Genomic DNA, 16,284 nt, shown 5'->3' on the forward strand with positions numbered 1-16,284 from the left:
ATCATCATATTTTGATTATTTTAGCACACGTCCTCATTATCTTTGACGTCAGCTATACCAACATACCACATGTCTTGATCTGAGACCATCACCCCCCCCCCCCCCCCCCCCCTCTGCTGAGCATTGGTCATCGATGAATCTGGTCCCAATTTCAAATCAGTCTACCATGATCAATGCGTCAATATATTTTGGCTAAAAATTTGTAGATGGGAATATTACAATAACAGTGGTGTGGATAAAGCCCAAGTCCTGCCCGGTCTGATGGAGACTTGAGATGAGATGCTATCGTAATGTGAAGCATCCTACTAAGCACCATTTTGCCTCTGTTATATATTTCTTTACACTATGAACCCTTTCATGCACCCTGTAACCCGATATGATAAGCTGTCCACTGTCATAACCGCTGTCCCTGAAAGGGTTAAAACTACAATGCATGCACAATAAAATGCCCACAGCAGTTTTGTATGTATTTTTATTTTATTTGATTGAAATTTATTTTAAGGTCATAATTTGTCATTCATCACATTACATGGCATGATGCACCAGGTCTACTACACCCATTTACAGGAGGAACACACGGAAACATACACAAGGTTTTACAATGGGGAAAACGGGAAGTTTAGCTCATTGCACTTACAACAGTGAACGTTGTTGTTATTGTTCGGCTCTTTTTTTTGTTTTGTTTACCATATCCAGCTTCATCATTTTTTTAAATATGATTTTTACACTTAATGTCCATTTCCCCCTCCAAATGTCATCTGCCCACCCCAAAATTTACATGGATGCCAGAAAAAGTAAACCCACCTTTTGTTTTGAACGGCATCTCATCTTACAAACACCACATTTATAGAAACTCTCCACGGACCAATATGTTATCAGATTCCAAGTTTTTTTTTTCTTCCAAATGATCACAAAGCAGTCGCCACGAGCCAGCCACGCACATAATGCAACGGTTTGTCCTTAGGCTATTGAACTGATCTTCAGCTCTGTTGCAGTTGTCTTGATACATGCTTAAAGCACACGTTTGGCTATAAGGAGGCTCAGGCTTGCATACGCTCCAGCTTGTGCTTGCCATGTGGTGTGCAAAAGCCCCCCCCCCCCCTACCACCCTCCCCCACTCATGCCTACTTCTGTTATCATTGCTGACATTTGCATGTTGAACACAAAAACATGTCATAAACTGCCATGATTGTGTAAAGTGGACCGGCTCTCATCCGCTATTTACACTGAGAACAAACGCCAAAAAATGCCAGCTCGTGTGGTGGAGTGTCGACGCAGCTCAAAAAGTCAAGGGGAAGGGGTTGGGTGGACTCTTTTTTTTCTCTGGGGTCAATTCATGCATGCCATTTCACTCATGATTCTTTACATGGACAAACAAGCAAACAAACAAACAAAAAAAACACTCCCATCCGATTTCATAGCTTGTCTTAGTTTTTTCTCTTTCCGACTCCTGCTCACCTAAAACATCTCTTCATAAATATCTGTATTTATAATATGCCGTCTATTTTAAGATCTTTCCCTTTGTCATGCTGCCCTATGTACTACTGTAAAAACGTTTTGACCGCATTCACAGACAAAAATAAAAAATATATATATCTGAGCGACATTTCGAACACCTGCATTTTTTTTTTCACGCCTGCAAACATATCGGTAAACATTGTTAAATGCAGACCTTGGGTCTTTTTCGTGGCTGTAAAATCATGAAAACAAATGGTCATTAAAAAACAAAAACTTGAATCATGTAAACTTCATTTTAAAAATGCATTTCAAACAAAACTGGTCAGTTATTGCTGAGGCTACCCAGAGACAGTATTAAAAATGAAAGAAAGAAGGTGTTAGTGACAGCTCACGACTTCAAACCGTCTTCTGTTCTATTTTGCGCATAAAGCAGAGTTGACCTGATCTTGGGCGATTTTTGGATCCTTTTCATGTCCAAAGGAAATTGAATGTCAAAAATGTGAATCAAGCGCAATACACGTGTTATTGTTGTCTACTTTTGTGCTTCAAACATGCCGCGGACTGGCCATTTTCATTCTCAAGTTGAATCTATTACGTTCCTAGAATTAGACAAGACACCTACAGAGTGCAGATAGAGAGCACAACTGCTTCAATGGCTTTCTTCGATGACTAGTATTACACTGTTAAGAATAAAAGCCCTTGCTGCAATGCATATTTAAGTCACCTTGAGTGGCTGATTTGTGACAAGCAAATGTGAACTCTCAACGGTGGCAAACTTAGGAACGATTTGATTCATTAGAAGCCACGTGACGATCCTTTTGAGAAGGTGAGTCAATATGACGACTTTTGATACGACGAACTGAACGGAGCCAGTATAACCACGATTCTCCCGCTGCAATTTGAACATTGAAAGTTTTGCCTCCGCCCAGCTCGATATGAAATAATACTTTCAACACTGTCACATTGTTTTTGAACATTAGACTTCGAAGTCCTCCTTTCTGAAACCCCCAACCGTCCAACCGTCCAACCTCCCCTTCCGTTATCGTAAAATAAATTCTGAAATAAATAATCCTCCTTCATATTTCACAAAATATTCTTCTATACTTCTTTAAAATGACTTGTTTGTACTCTAAAGAAAAATAGCCATCGTCTCGTCTTTCCCTAGCGCCCCCCCCCCCCCCCCCCCCCGTTCTCGACAGTATACATTTCAAACTCCTGTTACGTGACCGCTCCAAGTGACACGTTGTGAAGTTAACATGTTTCGGTCGGTGAAAACAACATGTACTGTACAAAATTGCCAGTTGAGTTCATTTAACTCGATACCAAACAATGTTTATTAGGATTATTAAGGAACATTATCACTGCTCCCGATAAACAACGTAACAAGAGGGTGAATGTATTCGTTGCTTTAAAATCGTGGAAAACCCCTCTGCTCTTCCTTTCATCCGATTATTTATACCCCCCTCGTAGGTTATTTCTTTTGTCATCAGAAAAGAAGCAAAATGCGACGAACCTTTTTTTTCTACCGTCTGAGCAGTCGTGGATGACGGAACGCATTTGGGAATACAGTGATCCCTCGCTATTTCGCGGTTGGTTTATCGCGGATTTTTTCAAACATATTCATAAAAAATCAAATCAAATAAATTCATATACATGGAGTACAGTACTGTATATGTTGCTCTATGTACGCTGTTGTTTTGCAGCTTCTCGCGGGTGGTTTTGGTCCCCATTAATCGCGATAAATGAGGGATTACTGTATACGGACATCTGTATCGAATCTCTCACAATATAGATGAATTTCTTGATGCATCTCTGGAGAACACCTCAACGTTTCTACTTTTTCTGCTGATGACTGCGTGTTGTGCTGCCAGCTTTGCCTTTCTCGCTTCTCTTTTTTTGTTCTTCCGACTTCAACCCAACAAGCTACCTGTTCTGGAAAACATATCTCAGACAAGTTAACCAAGACCGAAAGCAACGTCACCAGTAACGACTGACATCGGGGATCTGCTGCTAATGCCTGAGCATGTGTTCTGTTATCGCTCTCTCTTTTTTCCTTCTCACTTATTTGATCTCTCCTGTTACATTTAACTTCACAAACGTTTTGTATTCTCGGAGGCAATTTAACCACAGCGCACTAGAATTTTTACCCATACAATATATCTTAAACATATCTTACAGGAGAACCCCTCCCTCCAAATAAAAGATTAATTTGGAAAAAAAATAAGTTCATAAGTGAAACTATGACAATGAATGAGAAACTTCAACTTAATTAAACGTTGCATGGGGTTAAATTGACGCCCCCCCCCAGAAAAAAGATTATGAGGGTTAACAGCTCCTTTAAATACCACAAAACCTAGCCTAGCTGATCACGCTAAAATCAACATCTTTACTATTATTCAATGACAGCGGCAAAACCCGAGCGTTCGGCGACAATGGTGTTTTGTTTTATTCTCGCTTCTATTTGTATAGTTACCAAATGGGATTTATTGCATAGAACGATTGGAGATGAAAGGTCGCCTTTCTTTTTAGCCCCGTACCATACCTGTGGCGAGTGAACAGTTTTTCTTTTTATGTTCATCATCGGCGGACATATACGAACAGAACTGCCACACTCACGCACATACATACAAATTTTAGGAACAGAACAATATAGAAGTGACTTTGAGATTTGTCTTTTTTTTTTTTTTTTTGGGTGGCTATTTTGTATCAACGCCGGGCAGCATGCGAAGGTCCCCGGCGAGCATTCACACGGACAATATACAACACAAGTTTCGATTTCTGCTCATCACGTTTGGCCTCGACAGTACGTTTGTTGTTGCTGTCGTGTGGCGTACAAGCAAAGCACAGATCCCACAATGCACTGCAGGAGCGTCACCAGCAGGAGGGAGGGGACTGACCTGAGTAGTTTCCATAACAACTGAGATAGGTTGTAGGTCAGGGTGTGATAGAAAAAAAAAAGCGGTTTTTGGTTCCTTTTTTTCCCCCTCCTCTTTTGACACGATTTTCAAATGTGCTTTCATGTGCGCCTTGCACATTCGACTTGAGTGAAGACACATGCTGATCAAGTGCGAGGTCTGAACTCGGGAGGAAGTGGCAGTGCGGGGCAAGGTTGGACCAAAGTGACCCCGAAAGCCATCGCAGGATGCCAAGTCTGGCGTCTACTTCTTCAATGCGTCTCTACTGGCCTGCAGTGCTCTTGGCCATATCGTGGCTAGAGATGTCCCACCGTGATTGGTAGCAGGTCGTTACACTGTATTAGTAAGCCATAACTGTAGGACACTATTGAGATGTTGAGGTTAAGGGATGGGGGCCGGGGGGGGGGGAGTGTTAAGTTTCCTCATATGCTGATTGCTGAGCGCCAAATCACTGATAAATTTAGAGGCAACACGTTTCTACTTTTTCAAATGACACACCATTGTGCTCTTGACCATCTCGGCTCCCTTAATTCTATTGCTTTGCTATCGTTCAGAATTCCACGACTGTGAACAGGAAAAAAAAAAAATAATAATAATCAAAGGGAGCTTGGCAACCAAAGTGACACGAATAGAAAAAAAAGGTGATGATTACAAAAATAGAAATGAATCCCATCGCTAGCGGACAGAAATACGAAAATGACGTGTGTTCTTGGATGTCATAAAAAAATGGTCCGCTTTCACTTTAAAATAACATACAAATAAATAATTAAGGCTGTGCTGGCAACGGAACAAAATAACAACTCCAACATGGGAAACGTAGAACTGGCTGAAAACCAAGCGGCTTCCCTCTGAATATAAATTCTTGCATTTTTTTTTTTTTTTTTTTAGTATCCCATTTCCATTTCGCTCCCGTTTGTGTAGTTGAGCTCGGATGCATTTGCCAATGTCTTTATGGCCTCCGTTTAATGATGACCAACAGTGTAAAGGTCTTGGATATAAAGTTCCATGCATTCCAAATTCTCCCTCTCGCCCCCTCCACTATACACTTTTTGAAAGACAAATTGAGGAGAATTGAGGGGGGGGTTGGGGATTACAAAACAGAATTGGACGAAGCGCGGAAGAGGAGTCACAATCTGGAATGTAGATCGAAAGAGAACGTCGCCGTTGACATTTGTCATTGATGCGTTTCTCTGAACTGGGCACGTGAAGAAACAAAGAGGTGGTCGGTACCAGAAAAACCTGCGCTGCACTTTTTCGACGTCCCTTTTTCTTTCTTATTCTTCAGATGAGAGGAAGAGGAAGAGGAGCGAAACTGCTTTGTTGGATGAGAACCAAGCATGCCAAAGTCCCCCCAGTAGCACGCGATGAAGTCGTCTGCATACGTTGCATCATTCATCTTCTCCCAGTCATGCTTGCGGATGTGCCGGATCCACGTGATTGACTGGTTGTACATGAGTCAAGGTGACCTTTTGGATTGAAGATTCGACCCCTGGAATGATCTGTGGAAAAGCAGAAGTCATTTTAGGCAAAGGGCAGCACGGTGGAGAGCAATTGTCCCTCACAGTTCTGAGCTTCAGGGTGTTCGATTCTCAGCTTCGGGCCTCAATGTGTGGAATTTGTCTGTTCCCCGCCGTGTTTGGGTGGGTTTTCGTCGGGTACTCTGGCTTCCTCCCGAATTCTAAAAACCTGCATGTTCGGATCATTGTAGACTAAACTGTTCAAAAGCATGAATGGTTTGCTTGTTGATATTACCCCTGTGATTGGCTGGTGAGCAGTCAGCTGGAAATGATTTGGAAATCCTTTCTTTCTTGGAGAATTTACTGCAAGGACTGGGCATTTTTGTACGTTTCATTTGGAATGTCATGAGAAAAACATCAGCAGTTTTGTTTTCTTTATCAACCATATGTGAACCTAACCCTGATCTTAAAACCCAAGTACTGTATGTAGTGTGCTGTGATTTTTTTTTTTGGTGCTCTGGAAAAACATTTTTCTTCTCTAACATCGTCATTATTACATTTTTGCATTAATGGACTGGGGAAAAAATATTCAATTCTCCTATGTTAAGCCTTATTGACGGTGCTAGTTTCATGAAAGTGGACGTAAAAAGTCTCCACACCTATGTTCAAATGCACATCCTCCCAAAACTGACGAACAGCCTACTAGAATTTCTGAACTTTACTTGGGGTTACGCAGAGGCACCTGCGTAACACCATCAACTTAAATATGCTGCAGTCGATGTAAATAAGTTTTTATCGCGGAACATACAATTTTACAAAAATTGTAAAAGTGTTATTCCTGAATATTTATTTTACTTTCAACCACTCGACGTGTTCAGTGGCATCAGCGCTAAACATACACATATAGTTCTTTTTATTTTATTTTATTTTTGTATTTTTGCCCTCTATGGACAATAAAAGCGGCACTGTGCTATGACCAAAACATCCATCCATCCATCCATTTTCCGAACCGCTTGATCCTCACTAGGGTCGCGGGGGGTGCTGGAGCCTATCCCAGCTGTCTTCGGGCAGTAGGCGGGGGACACCCTGAAACGGTTGCCAGCCAATCGCAGGGCACACAGAGACGAACAACCATCCGCGCTCACATTCACACCTAGGGACAATTTAGAGCGTTCAATCAGCCTGCCATGCATGTTTTTGGAATGTGGGAGGAAACCGGAGTACCCGGAGAAAACCCACGCAGGCCCGGGGAGAACATGCAAACTCCACACAGGGAGGCCGGAGCTGGAATTGAACCCGGTACCTCTGCACTGTGAAGTCGACGTGCTAACCACTGGACTACCGGGCCGCCATGACCAAAACATACAGTATATATATGTATATAAAACATGAATTGGAATATTTCATATCACACAATTATCATGCTTTGTCTTTGATTTAAAGATGATAATACGCAAAAATCTACAAAAATTGTAGAAATTGTAACACATGGGTTGAATGTTTCCCGCAGTAGCTCACACTCAACTTCACACTCAGTAACTTCTCCAGGTTACAATTTCTCACACAATCAAGCGAGGTGCAGGACAAGCGCCACATGAACCCTATCATGCACCAATAATGAAAACTTGTAACCTCATAACATGTTAAACCGTCCACTGTAGTAACCGCTGTCCCCTGAAAGGATTGAACATCTGCCTTTCCATAGATAAGAATGCTCCGTTTTGATTGACAAGGAAGTGAATATTCAACAATACTTTCAATATTGCGCACGTTGTGGACAGTGGTGTACCATTTGCCACATGAGAGGGTTCAAAAATATTGGAAACAACTCTCAGGATGATCCCAACAGGAAGAGATGCGGGGTCAAACATGCACTCATTGCTAATATGGCTATGCTAATATAAGCTTTTTTTTTTTTTTTTTTTTAAATGCTTTAAAGAAAATAGTTCTGTTTTTACAGGAAAATAGATCAGGACAGTTTAAGGCCGCCTCTCTTTGTTGCACACCAGGAATAGCTCTCATCATTGAAAAAAATCAAAAAATAAGCCTTGATTCTGTTTTTAACTCGAAAAGGCACTGACTAATGTCCAAAGGCATCACATTTCAAACAAGCGTGGCTCAAAGTGAACCGGTGGGAGCGACTTCATTTAAAGTGGACATCTACTTTGGAAAATGTAAACAAGAGCCCCAACACCAAATTTTTTCCGGCCATGTTTTGGCATCTCGCATGGGCGAATAGCCACCATTGTTTGGCAACAGCCAAATTCTGTGAATAGCTTTAAATAGACAAATGGTGACATCACCTAAGCACCATTCATTTGCAGTTTTTGTAGGGATGGAGAATCTCCTGTTCTGAAGGGGGTCACAGTTTCCAGAAGTCTCAAATAACAAAAATCACTTTAAATAGAAAATACTTGTAAGGGAGCTTGTCAAAAATGTTACATTACCAATACCAAGTTGGTCTTTGCCGTGTCACACACACTAGCTCCGCCCCCCAGCGATCACACTGACAAAAGACTCAGCATTTACACTGCCCTGCATAATTATCGGGACCCTCGATTAAGATCATTTCTTTAGCTTCTTATACATTCTTCTTTTCCTAAATAACTTTAAAAAAAATCCATTTTGCACAATCTCTCCGAATCATCTCGTGACCTGGTTCCTGCCCTCTCGTCTTTAGTTTATTCTCCAGGTTAAAATGGGGTTGAGGTCTGGGTACTGAGATGGCCATGGGATGAGTTTGATTCTGTGTCCTAGGAACCATTTCTCCAATTTTCAATATGAGTGAATACCTCTGCAAAAAACATTGACTTTATTTTAAGGCTTTTTGCACATCTTGACCAGGGGTGCCAAGAATTATGGAGGACACCGTCCATGAGACAGAACCACCGCACCCAAAAGAAATTTCAAACAGTGTGACAGGTGAATACTAAATGTCTTTATCCGTTTTGTATTTTTATAGCAGAAAGATAGTGATTAGGGCTGCTCAGAAAAAATATTAATCACCATTCTTTTGGTAATAATTGAAATCAGGATTGAACAAACGATCATTTATTTTTGGGGTACAAAAGAAGAAAATGCGTAAACGTAAAAAAATATCAAGATGAATAAAAATCTGAAACACTATAATTAAGCGAGTTCCCTTTGGACCAAACAAAATTGATACAAATAATTATTCGGAAAGAAAAAAGTGCAACAAAGATAGTGTGTTAAGGTTTACTTGTAATAAATTGCCAGAGAACTGCTGTAACATTGAAAAAAATGATTTCAATAGATCAGTCAAGCGCAAATTGGGTGCCTTGAGAGGGGGGCATGGCGGAGAAACTTGTATATGCATGCCCTAAAACAACTCCAAATTAATATTATTATTATGTTTGTGGGTTTTTTTTGTTTTTTTTACAACAATGCCAATTTTCTACTCGTGCAGTGTAATCATCAACATCGTAATTGAATTTTGATGAATTGCACATCCCTATTAGGGAATTTGTATAAAGACAACTAGGAATGGCTTTGAAACTCATGTCCTCGTCAAAAAGCCTGGATCCAGCTTCAACAAAGTCAAAGTACTCACTTGCATGCTTGATGCTGCACTTTGCCCGCTCCTTCTCTTTCTCTCTCTCATGGAATGAAAAACAAGAGGAATGTTGTTGCAGGTTTGTCTGGTACGAGGTCTCATGGCTTTGAGATTTTACATAGTCCTGCAAAGGCACAAACGGCAATTGTTACACATTCTCTTGTTCGATTTTGTTCGCCTAAGTATCGGTGGTTGGTTTCGGCAGCCTCCCTGAGTGCCAATACCGTAAAATAAGACTGTGATCGGCAAATCTCAACAAGTGTTCTTCTACAACATTCCTAGGAAATCACAATGTGCCATCCCAAGTAAACTATTTTTGGAGTAGGCCTTGCTCCACCTGTCCGGGGCTTCCTGGTGCCTGCAGGGATGCGGATCAGGATGTGCAAACTGATATACAAAGAAGCAACATCCATCCATCCATTTTCCGAACCGCTTGATCCTCACTAGGGTCGCTGGGTGCTGGAGCCTATCCCAGCCGTCTTCGGGCAGTAGGCGGGGGACACCCTGAATCAGTTGCCAGCCAATCGCAGGGCACACAGAGACGAACAACCATCCACGCCCACACTCACGCCTAGGGACAATTTAGAGCTTCCAATCAACCTGCCACGCATGTTTTTGGAATGTGGGAGGAAACCGGAGCACCCGGAGAAAACCCACGCAGGCCCGGGGAGAACATGCAAACTCCACACAGGGAGGCCGGAGCTGGAATCGAACCCGGTACCTCTGCACTGTGAAGCCGACGTGCTAACCACTGGACTACCGGGAGAAGCAACATGTGATTTAAAAAAATAACAAATGGGCCATGACTAAAAGAGATCCGAATAATTCAAGCTTGACTGCGGAGCCTCGGGGGGTGTTGCCTCTCCGCTCTGCACCCTGCGCCCCCTCCTGACAGTTCATGTTTAATTAAGACAATTAAAGTGGTACCTTGAATTTGAGGAAGCCGTCAGTGCACTTCAGGATACCGCCCAGACCAGAATAAAAGGAAGAATTCTACGCGTGCGTGTATTTTTGTTTTATCCTTTGGCTTTTAGTGACAGTAAAGAAACCGTTTTCCGCAAACGTGAGGCACTATGACGCAGGAGAACAAACGCGCGCTAGAGCCACAGTGAGACAACGCTCACATATTCCGTTGGGAGAACACTGTCTCAAATGTCTGATTATCCTCTGCTGCCTACAAGAGGAAACCATCCACACGACACTGCGGCTTTCTGACAACACCCCACAAGACCTCCAGCCAGCGGAACTGTATTTATTAATTTTTTTAAACTACTGACGTCCAATTTTGGGTTCTTGGTACACATTTCAGACTTGTGCCATTGCATGTACCATGTGATCATGTCAATAAGTATGTTAAAGCCTCATTTTTGTCATTTTAATCACGTCTCATTTGCTCGAGCACATGTTTAAAACATAAAAAAAATATATATACTATTGTATTATTTTATTATTCAATAAATGAACACTTCTAACCAACAAACACGCACATGAAAGTAGCAAAAATTGGTACTGTTAAGTACTTAATATCGATTCTGGGGTATCGGAAATCGAAACTTGAACCGGCTCAAATATGAAAGGTGCCCTTCCCTAATGATCCATCCATCCATTTTCCGAACCGCTTGATCCTCACTAGGGTCGCGGGGGGTGCTGGAGCCTATCCCAGCCGTCTTCGGGCAGTAGGCGGGGGACACCCTGAATCAGTTGCCAGCCAATCGCAGGGCACACAGAGACGAACAACCATCCACGCCCACACTCACACCTAGGGACAATTTAGAGCGTCCAATCAGCCTGCCATGCATGTATTTTGGAATGTGGGAGGAAACCGGAGTACCCGGAGAAAACCCACGCAGGCCCGGGGAGAACATGCAAACTCCACACAGGGAGGCCGAAGCTGGAATCGAACCTCTGCACTGTGAAGCCGACGTGTTAACCACTGGACTACCGGGCCGCCCATCCCTAATTATTAGTAATAAAAAAATTGTAATTTTAGGAGCAATTTAGTGAAATTGGATCATTTCCTCTGGCATGCATGATGAGTTTCATGACACACTGATGTGCTGTGATTCAGTGGTTGGGAATTCATTATTTAGATTAGTGTAGTAATACTGCATGAGGATGAGTTTATTCATTTATTTATTTATTTATTTCAATCTGCAGAAGAAAAACAACACTCATAAAAAAAAACAGGATTAAAAGAGTATCTTGAAATTACAGAGTTTAAAAAAAGAGGCACGTGGAAGTAAATTAGCAAAACGAAAATACACACCTTATATTTAGCACTTTAGAAGAAAGAGGTGAACTTCTTGCCAAAGCCGGATATAGCTGGGAAGAATAAAAGACAATTATACGTGAAAGGGATGATTCAAGAAACATTTGAAGAATACTTGGCGATGAAATCAAATCAAATGTTGATGAGTGTACGATCATGCAATGAGTTGTTGAGGTTTACCTTCTCCGAGTTTGCCAGCCTGCTCGGCAGCTCCTCCTGGCAGAATCTTGGATAACATGTTGTCTCCCTCCATACCCGGCTGCCCCGCTGCCGCACTGCCGATGCCTCCGGGTCTTGGAGCAGCTTTGGAACCTGCCGGAAGATGATGATGATTGACAAGGTGAGGAAGAAAGGAACCGATGGATGATGTCGAAAACCGAATGTGTCTTTAATTTCTTGTTACGCTTGGGTATGGCTTTAAGCCGCCTTGACCCAATGTACAGATCTGGTCAATTTCACCACATGAGCCACGCCGGTTTGATCCTACCGACCACTCATCTGAAGTTGTTCAATTCAGAATTCAACAGGCAGCAAAGGCCCGATTATCGGACATCTGTGAAAGATTATCCCGAGCGATTATCCTGTGGTGTGGGGTGTGTAAGTGATTTATTTGATTCATGATCAACTGGAAAAACATTCTGAGTGACAGCCGTAAATGTTCAGTAAGCATCATTCCTCGTCACATGTGGGGTCTCTCACATTTCAAAAATCATTTAAGGTGTTAAAAATTGGGATCGGCGAGTTGTTACTTTACAGCGGTGAACTTCTTTTTCAAATTTCACTTGATAAACTCTGATCATGACCATCTCTGTGTGGTTAATAAAGGCTTTATGAAGGCAGCCGTTTGTAAATGAAACAGAATATTTCTTGATTTGCCATGGCGAGATTTGCTTCCAAGTCAGAAAGAAACCAGCTTCCCAGATTTACGTATACATTCCACTGTACACCATACGTAATAACAGAAAACTAACATTAATAACACAAATTGTATCAAAGAGGTTCATATCTGGATGTGTGTACATCACCTATGCCCGTGAGTGGCGGTTGAGCTCCTTTTGAGGCCATGACGGGGGCCGCCTTTGCTCCGATGGCCGTCACTGGAGGTGTCTCGATCTGCAGAGAGAGAACGAGAGAAAGAGCGCCTCACTAAGCAACGTTGCTCAATATAGCAGAGGACAAATACAGTCTGCCACCTGGACCCACGTCCTATCTGAATTGTACACCCACAGGACGTGAAAATGGAATACCAGAGGAACAATCGAATGGCGTTGTTTGAGTCAAGTTCTTCCACATCAAACTCATCCAAGCATGCGCTCACTTTGTGCACTGGGGTGCAAATGGAAACGACCTCGCCCAGGCATGCAGTCGTTCAAAATGACTATGTGGGGTACATACAGTAAGTGATTTCTGACTGCTTTTGATTATTTAATTGATTTCAAGGGTGTCAAGACTTCTGTCTACTATATAGTGCAGCTCCATGCTGGCAGAGAGCAGCCTGGTTCAATTTTATCGAAACACAGGCCAACGGAGCAGAGAGATAAAGAACCAAAGAGGAGAGATGCAAATGCAAACAAAGATGACACAAAAGACCCCGCAGGGAGCCAGAAGGAAGGTGACAGTCAAAGCTGCTTGGTTGCTCTTGTGTTGTGACAGCTCAAAAAAGCAAATGGAAGGTGAAGTCAAAGCAGGGAAATGTCTGCTGAGTCATGAGCACAGTTTTGTGTTGTGCATTGTCACATTTTCCAGGCTGCTCTGACACAGCAATTAAACACGGACCTTCTAATATCCTATTTCACTGAACTCAACAAAAACTACACATACTTTACAATAGTGACTATACTGGGGAGACAGTAGCTCATACTCTGAAAACTTTAAAAACGGAGGATCCCGATTTAAGTTCCCGATATAAAATATAAAAAGTGCAACTACTTGTCGGCGAGATGTTAAATTGCTTCCTGGTTCCTGTCAGTCAAGGTGCCCTTGAGCAAGGCACCATCCTCAGCCCCCCAGAGTACCATATTCTCCGCACTATAAGGCACTTCGGAGTATAAGGCGCACCTTCAATGAATGGCCCATTTTAAAACAGTTTTCATATTTAAGGCGCACCACATTATAACGCACCATAGAATAGAAGCTGCAGCAGTGGCTGCGGTTGTGTTATGCATCCACTAGATGGAGCTAGGCTAAATGGAATCCAATCCAATCCAATTCAATACAGCTTTATTTATATAGCGCTTGCACAAAGTGCTTTACAGAACATTTAAAATACTACGTCCATGAAATCAGAATTTTGATCCATGTATAAGGCGCATCGGATTATTAGGTGCACTGTCGGCTTTTGAGAAAACTGAATGCTTTTAGGTACTGTATATATACAGTATATATATATGTATATATATCGAGAGAGAGAGAAAGAGAGAGGAAAACCTTTATTTGTCTTACAATGGAGAAATTCCCAAATTTATATATACATCTATATAATACAGGGGCATATAATGCATGTAAAAAGGAGTTTAAAAGAGTATTGTTTACTGAAAACAACCAATGTAAATGTAGCTGTTGACTTCCTGTACTCACCATGGGGGCAGTTGTTGTTCCCGTGGGACCTGTCTGCCTGGCTTGTCCCATAGCTCCACCCGCTGCTCCTATTTGCCCGGGTTTGGCCTGGCCTTGCCCCACCCCCATGCTTTGTCCTTGGGCTGGGGGCTGTGGCTGAGCACCGGTGGTTGTTGGGGGCCCTTGGTGCCCCGGCCTTGCCGTTGAAGTCTGGGCTTGCTGTTGGAGCTGCGTCCTCTGTCCTGCGACACCATCGTTTTGGGAAACCTGGCCAACCTGTCGCCCGGATCCTGTAGGACCACCTGCAGTACCCTGTCCCCTTGAAGAAGAGCCAGACCTGGAAGTACCTAAACGTTTTGTATGGGGGGGAGGGAGGGGAAAAAAAGACCTGATAAGCCTCATGTTTGAATCTATATGTTTCACTGAAGACGATTGTAAACAACTGCAACAATTACAAGAGGAAGAGAAACTATATGAAAAATGAGAATGAGCAAAAATCTGAGATTTAATGAACACATGACTAAGATCACAGCCTCAGTGTTGCCCTCAGGGAAAATATTCCTGCAAGAGATTACGATTTCATTAAAAACTGCTGATCCCCATGGGGACATCGATTGTAAAACAGTACCAAACTGCAACTGAAAAAAAGATATTCAACATTTTTGCCTAATGTTAAAAAAAATCATGAGTCATGAAAGGATCTCAGTTCCAACAAGATTTCATAACATGCAAATTCCACACTGCCGGTCCAAGCCTTGATTGGAACCCAGAACCTTTTTGAGACATACATGAGACATGTAAGTGACCCTGAAAAAAAATTTTTTTAGTTACATTATTTTACAAAACTTTTCAAAGACTATTAGTAAAAGGTACACAATTCCCCCCATGTACCTGTTGGCTGGCCTTGCATGTCGACTTGTTGCTGAGACTTGCTGCGTGATGAGCGATGCGGATCCCCTTGCCTAGAAGATCTCTGACTGTGATGGTGGCCGGACGGATCCCGAGAGTAGTCCGACGAGTGGTAGGCTCCCGACCTAGAATCACCACGTCTTCCTGAAGATGAAGACCGCCCTGAAGGATCGTGCCGCACGGACGGATCTTTTGGGTGTCCCTTAGATGACCGAGAGGATCTTGGTTCATCTGAATGACGTGAAGAGGATGAGTGCCGACTTGAGCTGCCATGATGTCGGTGGTCGCGGGTGGACGAAGAGTGTCGTCCTCCATGGCCGTACTCATCCTGAGGCCACAGGTCCTCCTCGGGCGGCTCATCATAATCGTGATAGGTGTGTTTGACACCATGACGACTCCTTCCCGATGCGTGGCTGCTGCCGTAATGTCGAGAACTGGAACGTGGCTTCTCAAACCAGTCTGTCTCTTCCTGGCCCAGATGGTAGGCTTTGGAAACCGAAAGCAGATCACAGTCAATCTCCATGTCGTTCGGAGACAGCGGCATGCAGGCTGAGAAAAAGAAGGAAGACCACCCACATGCCAAAGAAAAGTATAAGAAGGAGAATACACAGTAAATCAAAATACTACATTTATACCCATGCAGAGTACAATTTACTTCACTTTCACAGTACAAGACTGTAACTACAGTAGATAAAATAAACACTGCAAAAATGTCCAAGGATAAGCCAATCATATTGGGTAAAATGGTACGGCGAGTCCTAAGTATGCAAAATCTACCGGTGGTTGAGTTTGTCCATCCAAAATGATGATAAGACTATTTTGCAGTGCAACCAGAATTCGGAAATGAAAACATGTATAAAATATCAATGCAAAAGACAGACACAAGATTGCGATAAATCCCTGTAAAACAATTTGCATTGGTGACGTGCAAAGAAGACCTTCCAAGGGAATCAGAGTGGTGCGAACGAAGAAAACGACGACGCCGTAGAACCATGCGTGTACTGGACAAACAGATGACCAGACGGACAGGCGGAGGGACGGACAGGCAGGCAGACAGACAGACAGCAGTCCACTGAAATGAGAGCTCCAAGTAACTCTCAGGAAGAAGAAAACATTGGCATGCAACAGCTAGCTCTGCCTCATTTT

At 42.7% G+C, this 16,284-nt stretch overlaps 1 protein-coding gene across 4 annotated transcripts in view; it reads right to left on the bottom strand.

Annotated features, from left to right (window-relative positions):
- Positions 1-2,648: 2,648 nt before the first annotated feature.
- Positions 2,649-16,284, bottom strand: part of bsna (bassoon presynaptic cytomatrix protein a) — a 77,391-nt gene continuing 63,755 nt past the window's right edge. For 2 of the 4 annotated variants that reach the window (XM_086108130.1, XM_086108114.1), the window contains exons 10-16: positions 15,121-15,624; positions 14,251-14,576; positions 12,699-12,786; positions 11,854-11,985; positions 11,671-11,726; positions 9,402-9,528; positions 2,649-5,872 (exon numbers count right to left, since the gene is read on the bottom strand). In XM_086108130.1, coding sequence (XP_085964256.1) covers positions 11,686-11,726; positions 11,854-11,985; positions 12,699-12,786; positions 14,251-14,576; positions 15,121-15,624 — 1,091 coding nt within the window. In that variant the 3' untranslated portion in view covers positions 2,649-5,872; positions 9,402-9,528; positions 11,671-11,685. Of the gene's footprint in view, positions 5,873-9,401; positions 9,529-11,670; positions 11,727-11,853; positions 11,986-12,698; positions 12,787-14,250; positions 14,577-15,120; positions 15,688-16,284 lie in introns of all 4 variants that reach the window. The other 2 variants (XM_086108123.1, XM_086108139.1) reach the window with 1 other exon arrangement.

Source organism: Hippocampus guttulatus, chromosome 1, assembly GCF_054856545.1.
Source record: "Hippocampus guttulatus isolate MCC_2025c chromosome 1, RoL_Hgut_1.0, whole genome shotgun sequence".
NCBI lineage: Eukaryota > Metazoa > Chordata > Actinopteri > Syngnathiformes > Syngnathidae > Hippocampus > Hippocampus guttulatus.